Below are 9,716 nucleotides of genomic sequence, written 5' to 3' on the forward strand. Positions count from 1 at the left end.
CTATCGGCGTCCGCGGCCACGCAAACTCGGCCCAGATTTAAGCTGGCTTTGGGTCATCCCGGACGCCGCGGTCATCCATTTTTGGGATCGATCCCCGCGCTGGACCACGTTTTTATCCGGTTGGACCATCTGAACGCGTGGACGCGGGATAGATGGCCGCGTTGGAGATGCCATTAGGCAGGCAAAATTGCAAAAGGCATCAAAGGTGGTAGGCTCGGCTCAGTCTCCAACAGTCCGTTACCGTTGATGCAAAGGCGCCCGTCGCGGATCGGAAAATCCCACGCGCACCCCGGATATCGCACACAAAACACAGTCCCTGCTGCTGCTCTTGTCCTCACTCCTGAGGCCGCTCTCTTACTCTTCTCGTCTCCATCTCTCCCCGAATTAAGAGCACACTCAAGGGATCTCTAGCTATTTCCTTCTTCTATCACTGCTCGCCGTGAACTGGTTTGGTCTTCTTCTAACGCGGCGGCAAGCTCACCATCAGTGGCGGAGCTTGAAAAAAATTCTTGGGCGGGCCAAGCGAAAAGAAACTTAAAATAATTGTTCTCAAACACACCACTTCACTAGAAATTAGCATTGATCAAATCCTTCTGTTTCCATTGGCTACAAAGTGACCGGTTCATTTGTCTGAAATCCTTCGTCATGGTTATGTTGCTGCTGTTCCAATTGAAGCAAGGGCAAAGAATCTTTTGTCGCTGCTAAAGGATTTTCAATTTTACTTGTCTCATCTCTTTTTCTTTTCAAGACAATCATTTTTTTTTCTCTGAGGGGCCTTTCTCATTGCTATTGGCTGTTGCAATTTGCAAAACTGAATAACAAATTTCCAATTCAATGAAGTATATGCTATAAATTACGAAATAAGAATTTGGGGAAAGAGAGAACATTATCTTGGCTGGGGAACTACATGAGAGAAGGGGACAGTAGCCACTGGGTTGCACCGTCGGCTGCCGGACCCGTGCCCATGCGGTGCAGCCGTGCCTGCGGGATGCGACGACTCCCTGGCCGGCTGGCCGATCCCCCGGCTGCTGGCGGCGGCGCGGCGCTGATGTGCCTCCTCTGCTTGACCCCAAATCCTAATCGCTAGACCTAGCGAGTAGCGACGCACGCCATTGCTTCTCTCCTGTCTGAGAGAGAGAGGAACGAAAAGAGTGACAGGGAAAGGCCGTGTACAGCGAGCTGACGGAAACAATGCGTGCTTGTGCTGGTGGGCTGGGTCTTAGGCTTAGATGCATATGGGTTAACTTTTTTTGTGCAAAAAACATGGGCGGGCCATGGCCCAGTTTGGCCCTAAAGGAGCTCCGCCAGTGCTCACCATGGAGGCGCCGTTGCTGGTGGCTGCGCTAGTGCTCCTGTCCTCCACTCTCGCCGCCTCTGGTAAGCAGAGCTCCGGTCTTTTTCTAACATTTCTTAACCATTTTTTGGATCTTCTCGGGCGTGTGCCTAGTAAAACAACCGAAGCACCTTCTTTGCGTTTCGGAAGTTGATATCTAGAGTTGTCAGTGTTCTTCGCTGTTGTCTACAGTCACCAGACTGGTGTGGTGTTCTTCATATTTTTGACAGTGAAGCAGTGATGCTCCCTGTCATATTCATCGATCAGTGATTATGTTTGAAAGATGAAAATATTCGCTCTCCTTTTTCTGTTCCGCTTTTCTGCAAGTCACCAGCCATTGCATATATGCGCAACTTCGGTCATGATTTCTCTACTTTTTTCTCTAGATTCCTTTTTCCTACCTTGTTCATGCCTAGGGAGATGGTAGGCTGCTAGTGACTTGCCTAGCTCATGTTGTTCTTTCGTTTCCAAGAAATTTCAACAGCTAGCAAGGGAAAATGGCAGGAAATCTCTTCTCCTTTCTTCCTGGAGAAGTGTAGTTCTCAAGTGCATTTTCGCAAAACAAAAACATTTATCTTCTCTGAAAGGTGATAATAATTCTGCTAGCAAGATGCTACCGAAAAAGTAGGCGTTCACTCCCATGCTTTCTGTCCTTTCTCTGCGAACCTCACTCTTATCTTCTCACTGCTTTTGTCACATTCCTTGGAAATCATCAAGAACTGACGACTAATCTTTGTTCTGTAGCACATGGTTGGATGGAAACGACAGAGCTTAATTTAGCTCCATGCCCTTTGTTGTGTAGCACGTCACTCCACTAATCTTTTCGTTGCGTTCTTGCGCAGATTTCTGCGTGTGCAGGTCAGATCAGCCCCAGGCGGCGCTGCAGAAGACCATCGACTACGCGTGCGGGGCAGGGGCCGACTGCAACTTCATCCACGAGCAGGGGCCGTGCTACAACCCCAACACCGTCGTCGCGCACTGCTCCTGGGCGGCCAACAGTTACTTCCAGAGGAAAAGGGGAACCGGAGCCACCTGCGACTTCACCGGCACCGCCACCCTCACCACCACCGACCCAAGTAAGGGACACTTCTGTTTTTTACTCTTGCATTCAGGTTCAAGAATCCACTTGGTGGCATTGTGCAATTGCATGGATGAACATAGTTTCGAGTTGTGGGGATTAGAAATATTTGGTCTAACGGCTTACAAATCTATGCATTTCAACATTTTGGGTAGGTTTCACTGACATGTAGTATTTCTTTTTCAACCAAAGAATTATGAAAATTACTACTAGAATTTATGTGTGCAATTTATATGCTTCTCCATTGACTCCGACCTCTTTTCCATTGACTCCAATCTCTGATAATAACTCTCGCGTTTCTTATATAATCTCTTTTGGTCTTGATCACATGCAGGTTCTTCAGGCTGCTCCTACCCCTCAAGTGCAAGGTACTAGAGTACATTATTACTTCTTCAGTTGAATTAACTGCACATGCTGTTGGGGTTTCATCTGTTGCATTCTTGGGACCGGTACATTTTAATCTTCTAGTGGAAACTGCACTATTTCTAGTACCAAACCGAGCTGTAACTGTAAGAGCAACAACTCTTCATTTCTGCAGCAATATCATAAATGCATATCTCACTCTAGAAACTTGCATTTGTATGTTTGAGGTGTGCATAGTACCTTTTTTGTTCATTTCGTACTGGGTCTTTCTGCATAACCTTCAATCACAATTATTAACACCTTACCCTTGCTCCACACAGCGGAGCTGGAACATCAACGACTGGGGCTGGGATTGGGACCGGAGGAGCAACCGGGGGAACCCCAGGCACAGGCACAGGCACAGGCACGTTCACGCCCGGCGCCGGTACCGGCACTGGCATGGGTACCACTGGGACTACAGGCACCGCCGGGTTCGGCGGCCTAGGTCCGACAGGCACGAGCAACATGGACACCGCAGCGGCGGCCTCGCACCATCCAATGGCTGGACCGGTTGCCTTCCTCTCAGCTCTTCTCTCCCTCCTGGCATTCGCGTGAAGTTCGATCACCCGAATTGGCTGGAAGTAAGAGATGTCTTGCCTTTCTGGTAAGCTTGTTACTGTCATAGTGTGAGGACAATGGAAGAAAAACCTGATCCTTCTGAAGGTGTCGTCCTGTCCAAAACCCCACTAGTTCATTGTCCTGTTTGGTTTCAGTGGCATGCATGGTGTAATTTGGTAGGATGGTTGTCACTTTCTTGCAAGGACGCGCGCGCTCTCTCTCTCTCTGTTCCTCTTGTAAATCTAGGGGAACAATTAGCAGGTTTTTTCGATAAAGGGAATATATTAACGGTTTTGCTATGTCTCAGTCAACTGAGAATTCGTTAAGTCTCAGTCACCCACAAAAATAAACTTGAGTTGCATTTTTCTGTCAAAAAAGTGCAATTGCACTTTTCTACTAGAAAAGTGCAACTGATCCGAATTGCACATTTTTTGAACTGCAGTTGCACTTTTCTGAGGTGACTGAAACTTAAGAAAATTTCAATTGACTGAGACATAGGCACACCCATATATTAATATCAAGAAGATACCAATCACACCCAGCCTCTGCAACAACGCACCACCCTAATGGCACTACGGATACACACAACCAAAAAACAAGAAAAGAAAACTAAGAAACAGAAGTCGGACATGGTGTTTCTACACCCAGGTGCATATGCACCCTTTATTTGAAATACATGTAAAACATATTTAAAAATGTTAGAAAAATACAAATAAAAATTTCTCGTGTATACCTTGATATGTTACATGCTTATAAAGTTATTTCAGCAAAAACCGATGTGTTTCGTGCCTTGTGGAAAAAAGACAAATCTTTGGTGCTAAAATAGTCTATTTTTCGAGTCATTATTTGTCTTTTTTACAAAGGGTACAAAAAATGTTGGTTTTATGTGAAACTTTACATGCACACATAGAACATGTCACTCTACATGCTAAAAAAAAATTCTAATTGTTTTATATTTTGAAAATATGTTTTATACATACCGGGTGCATATGCACCTGGTATCAGATTTGGTTTTCCGACAGAAGTCCCGCTATAGTATCTCAGACCTAACAACATCAATACATCCACCGCCAAGACAATTAGCAGGTTAGTAGATCAAGGTTGGTCGGTGCGGGAGTGTTGTTGGGACAATGGCATTATGGCGATACTGATATTACCAGCTTGGCAGCTTATGATCTGTTGCTCTCTGTCAGGCTCCTATGAGATACGAACTTTTAGCTGTTTAGAGATGGACGGATGAGCTATGCTTTTGCGCGGATCTGGGGTGTCACTGTCATTCAAACGGCCTGAAGCGTAGGTGTCAACTGTCAGAAGCGTGGTAATGCGCTCGTGGTCGTGGATTATTGGATAGTGTTCTGTTAAGTCGTTAGGTAGTGTGGCGCATCGATCAGGTCAACATTGAAACGATGGTCCGTTTCTCACGATCTCATCCAGGCCAAGTGGGTTCCTTTACATCTTGTTGCCCTTGCCCAGCTCGTCACCGATTCCCGCAAGGCGCTAGGTGCGGATGCGATGCGCTTGCAGCTGCAGGCGGCCTGACTCCGCCGACGGGCAACGGAGCACGAAGTGTCCCCGGTACAGCTAGAAGAATGTTATATTGTGATCCAAAGTCATATACTAAATACTCCCTCCGTTTCTGTTTTAGTCTACATTTTAGAAAAAATGAGATAAATTAGTATTGCATTTATTAGTACTACTTAGATATGTGAACAACCAATTCAAGCTACATTAAAAATAATAACAACCAATAAAGAGAGCAAAATCACTCCGTTTTCAGTGTTGTTGTTGACTAAAAGCTAGAATGTAGAGTATTTTAGAAAAAAAATTGGAGCTAGAATGTAAACTATTTCAGAACGGAGGGAGTAGTGGCTAACTTTTGACGAGCGGAGCGAGGACCGTCGCCGGCAGGCTTGGGCCGAAGCGTAGCGGAGTCTGAAGTTAGCCCATACGTCGTGCCCTGTGAAAGGGGGTGCGGGGGGGGGGGGGGGCAGGCCCCCGCGGTACGGTACGGATCGTTGGCACCGCCTATATATACATCTTGTAAGCCGCCGGCTAGGGTTTATCAGATTATAAGTTAAACCACGACGTTTGTAAACACTGCCCGATATAGTGAAGTTTTGCTGGCTGGCGCCCGTGGTTTTTTCCCCTTCTGTGTTGAAAAGGGTTTTCCACGTTAAATCTTGTGTCTCCGCTGCGTTTACCTTTATCGTTCTTCGTTATTTGCTTGTCGCTTTTATAACAAGTGGTATCAGAGCCCGTGTTTCAATCTAGGGTTTTGCGACATGTCTTTCTTGAAGTTTGATTTACCGCAGCTAGATTATACCACGAGATTTTCTCTGTGGCAAGTGAAGATGAGGGCAATCCTTACCCAATCTTCTGATCTGGATGAAGCTCTTGATGAATTTGGCAAGAAAGATGCCAAGACCTGGAGCGATAATGAAAAGAGGAAAGACCGTAAGGCTTTTTCATTAATTCAGCTTCATCTATGTAACAATATCTTGCAGGAAGTGATGTCTGAGAAATCCGTAGCGGCGATGTGGTTGAAACTGGAATCGATATGCATGTCCAAAGATCTAACCAGTAAGATGCACGCGAAGATGAAGTTGTTCTCGCACAAGCTGCAAGAAGGTGCGTCAATAATGAATCACCTATCGATCTTTAGAGAGATCGTTTCTGATTTGCTGTCCATGGAGGTAAAATATGATGATGAGGATCTCGCACTTATACTGTTAGTCGCGTTGCCTAATTCTTATGCGAATTTTCGAGACACCTTGTTATACAGTCGTGATGAACTAACCCTTGCCGAAGTTTATGAGGCCCTCCAGCAGAGGGAAACGATGAAATCTATGGTGCTGACAGAGGGTTCGCCATCTAAGGCAGAAACACTGCAGGTCCGATGCAGGACTGAGAACAGAAACAACAACTACAACAACTACAACAGAGATAAGAGCAAGACCGACAGAGGTCCTCAAAGTCCAAGGGACGAGATGGTAAGTTCGGCAAGTATTGTAAGAAAACTAGCCACAATACTGATGATTGCTGGAAGTTGCAGAACAAAGAGAAAAGAAACGGTACTTACCAACCGAAAAACTAATCTGAGGGTGATGGTAAGGCTGCTATTGTTTCCAGTGATAATTCTGATGGCGATTGCCTAGTTGTGTTTGCTGGTTGTGTTTCTGGTAATGATGAGTATATCCTTGATACTGCATGTTCGTTTCATATTTGCTGTAACAAAGACTGGTTCAGTTCTTATGAGTTTGTGCAGAGTGGAGATGTTGTGCGTATGAGAGATAACAACCCACGTGAGATCGTGGGCATTAGCTCCGTTCAGATCAAGATGCATGATGACATGACACGCACTCTGACAGATGTGAGACACATACCTGGCATGACCAGAAATCTGATCTCTCTTAGTACCCTTGATGTTGATGGGTACAAACACTCCGGTTCTCGCGAAGTTCTGAAGGTATCAAAAGGTTCTATCGTTCACATGATTGGTGATATGAATTCTGCAAAATTATATGTTCTTAGAGGTAGCACTTGTCTGGTATTGCTGCTGCTGTTATTCCTGATGAACCTGGTAAAACTAATCTGTGGCATATGCGTCTTGGACATATGAGTGAACATGGCATGGCAGAATTGCACAGGAGAGACCTGCTAGATGGCTGCAATTTGAGTAAGTTTGAGTTCTGTGAGCACTGCATTTTTTGTATGCATAAAAGAGTTAAATTCAATGCTTCCGTTCATACCAATAAAGGGATTCTAGATTATGTGCATGCTGATGTGTGGGGACCTTTCCGCAAGACTTCTCTTGGTGGTGCAAATTACATGTTTACTATCATAGATGATTACTCCAGAAAAGTGTAGCCTTTCTTTCTGAAACATAAATCTGATGTGTTTGATGCTTTTAGAAAGTGGAAAGTTATGGTAGAGAAGCAAACAGAAAAGAAAGTTAAATTGGTTTGTACTGACAATGGCATGGAGTTCTGTTCTACTATTTTCAATGATTATTGCAGCGACGAAGGCATTGTCAGGCACCACACCATCCCATATACTTCTCAGCAGAATGGTGTGGTAGAGAGGGTGAACAGAACCATCATCTCGAAGGCTCGCTGCATGTTGTCCAATGCTGGTATGCATAGACGTTTTTGGGCTGAAGCAGCCTGCACCGCTTGTTACTTGATAAACATGTCACCTTGCATTCCGCTTGACAAGAAAACTCCTATTGAGGTATGGTCTGGTTCATCTGCTGATTATTCACAGTTAAGAGTTTTCGGTTGCACTGCTTATGCTCATGTTGATAATGGAAAGCTAGAGCCTAGGGCTGTTAAGTGTGTGTTTCTTGGTTATGGTTCAGGAGTTAAGACATACAAGTTATGAAATCCTGAAACTAACAAAGTTTTGCATAGCAGGAATATAGTCTTTAATGAGGCTGTCATGTTTTATAAGAGTTCATCTACATATGTTACTTATGCTGTTGATTTTTCTGATAATTCTGATGATGAACAACAGAGGATTAGCGTGCAGGTGGAGCACGTGGAGGAGAAAGAAAATGATGTTGCTAAAAATGATAACACTGTTGTTCAGCACTCACCACCTGCTTTGCAGCAAACAAATAGTTCCATTGTTGCTGATAGACCGATGCGTAACAAAGGTCCACGTCCTCGTTTAATTAAAAAATGTAATCTTGTTCATCATGCTTTGAGTTGTGCTGAACAGGTGGATCATGATACTGAACCTGCTACGTATACTGAGGCTGTTGCATCCGTTGACCGCGTGAAGTGGATTTCTGCTATGCAAGAGGGGATGCAATCACTTGACAAGAATGGCACATGGGATGTTGTGCCCTTGCCTAAACAAAATAAGGCTGTCCGCTATAAGTGGGTATTTAAAAGAAAGGAATGTTTGTCTCCTAATGAGCCTCCGAGGTTTAAGGCAAGGTTAGTAACAAAAGGTTTCAGCCAAATTGCAGGTATTGATTATAATGATGTATTCTCTCCGGTTGTGAAGCATAGTTCCATTTGTGCATTCTTTGGTATCGTGGCTATGCATGATCTTGAGCTTGAGCAGCTAGATGTAAAGACCGCTTTTCTGCATGGTGATCTTGAGGAGGAGATATACATGGACAAACCTGAAGGTTTTGTTGTGCCTGGTAAGGAGGATCTTGTTTGCAAGCTAAAGAGGTTCCTTTATGGTTTGAAACAGTCTCCAAGACAATGATATAAAATGTTTGTTTCGTTTATGATTGCACATAAGTTTAAGAGATGTTAGTATGATAATTGTGTTTATATCCAGTCAGAAATGACAAGGATGATGATGCCGCATGGCAGAATAAAAAGTGGCTAAGTGCTAGAAAAAAGTGCATGTCATTTATAAAGAATACAATTGAGAACGCCATTGTGGGCTCAATTTCAGAGTGTGCTTTCATTGGGGAATACTTAGAAAAGATAAAGAGCCAGTTCATTGGTTCTTCAAAGATATATGCTACCCAGCTGCTGAAGCAACTGGTGACAGAAAAGTACACATGGACAGGAAGGACATGGCAAGTGTGCCATATGGTGTAACAATACTTATGTGGGTGTTGTTATGTCTATGTGTAAAGTGAATGAGCAAGTATCCGCGTTGGAAAAAGAACAAAAGAAAAGAAAAAGAACTGATGAATCATCGAAATTATGGCACCGTCACTTAGGCCATATTTTGAGGGGGAGAATAGAAAGACTCGCTAAAAATGATATTCTTCCTCCATTAGAATTCTCAGACGTAGAACAATGCATTGATTGCATTAAATAAAAAATTGTAAAGCAAATTAAAAAGGGTGCAAATCGAAGCACCGCAACACTAGAAATAATTCACACCGATATATGTGGACCATTTCCGGTGAAAAGTGTGGATGGATATGATTCGTTCATTACATTCACAGATGATTACTCCCGATATGGTTATATTTATCCAATAAAAGAAAGAACAGAAGCGTTGGATAAATTCAAAATATTCAAAGCTGAAGTTGAAAATCAGCATGATGAAAGAATAAAGATAGTCAGGTCTGATAGTGGAGGGAGTACTACGGTCGACATACTCCATATGGCCAAGTCCCTGGACCTTTTGCAAGGTTCCTACAAGAGACTGGAATAGTCGCCCAGTACTCGATGCCGGGCGAACCTCAGCAGAATGGGGTAGTTGAAAGGCGCAACCGTACCCTTATGGATATGGTTCGCAGTATGATGAGCTATTCCACCCTACCATTGGGATTGTGGATTGAGGCATTAAAAATCGTTATTCACATTCTAAACAGAGTACCAATCAAATCGGTGTCCAAAACACCTTATGAGCTGGACAGGGAGAGTG

General features: G+C 44.1%; 1 protein-coding gene across 2 annotated transcripts; it reads left to right on the forward strand.

The window, feature by feature from the left end:
* The first annotated feature begins 284 nt into the window (after positions 1 to 284).
* LOC124676195 (PLASMODESMATA CALLOSE-BINDING PROTEIN 3-like) lies at positions 285 to 4,548 on the forward strand. 2 transcript variants are annotated; one of them, XR_006993548.1, is made up of 6 exons: positions 285 to 483; positions 1,311 to 1,377; positions 2,176 to 2,409; positions 2,746 to 2,779; positions 3,095 to 3,632; positions 4,458 to 4,548. XR_006993548.1 is itself a non-coding variant. In XM_047212267.1 (5 exons), exons 2-5 carry the CDS (start codon positions 1,317 to 1,319, stop codon positions 3,366 to 3,368), a joined length of 603 nt encoding a protein of 200 aa, XP_047068223.1. In that variant the 5' UTR covers positions 285 to 483; positions 1,311 to 1,316; the 3' UTR covers positions 3,369 to 3,635. The 2 variants fall into 2 exon arrangements, 1 of the variants encoding a protein (XP_047068223.1); XM_047212267.1 differs by lacking the exon at positions 4,458 to 4,548 and having other exon boundaries at positions 3,095 to 3,635.
* The last annotated feature ends 5,168 nt before the right edge of the window (positions 4,549 to 9,716 follow it).

This window comes from Lolium rigidum, chromosome 7, assembly GCF_022539505.1.
Source record: "Lolium rigidum isolate FL_2022 chromosome 7, APGP_CSIRO_Lrig_0.1, whole genome shotgun sequence".
NCBI lineage: Eukaryota > Viridiplantae > Streptophyta > Magnoliopsida > Poales > Poaceae > Lolium > Lolium rigidum.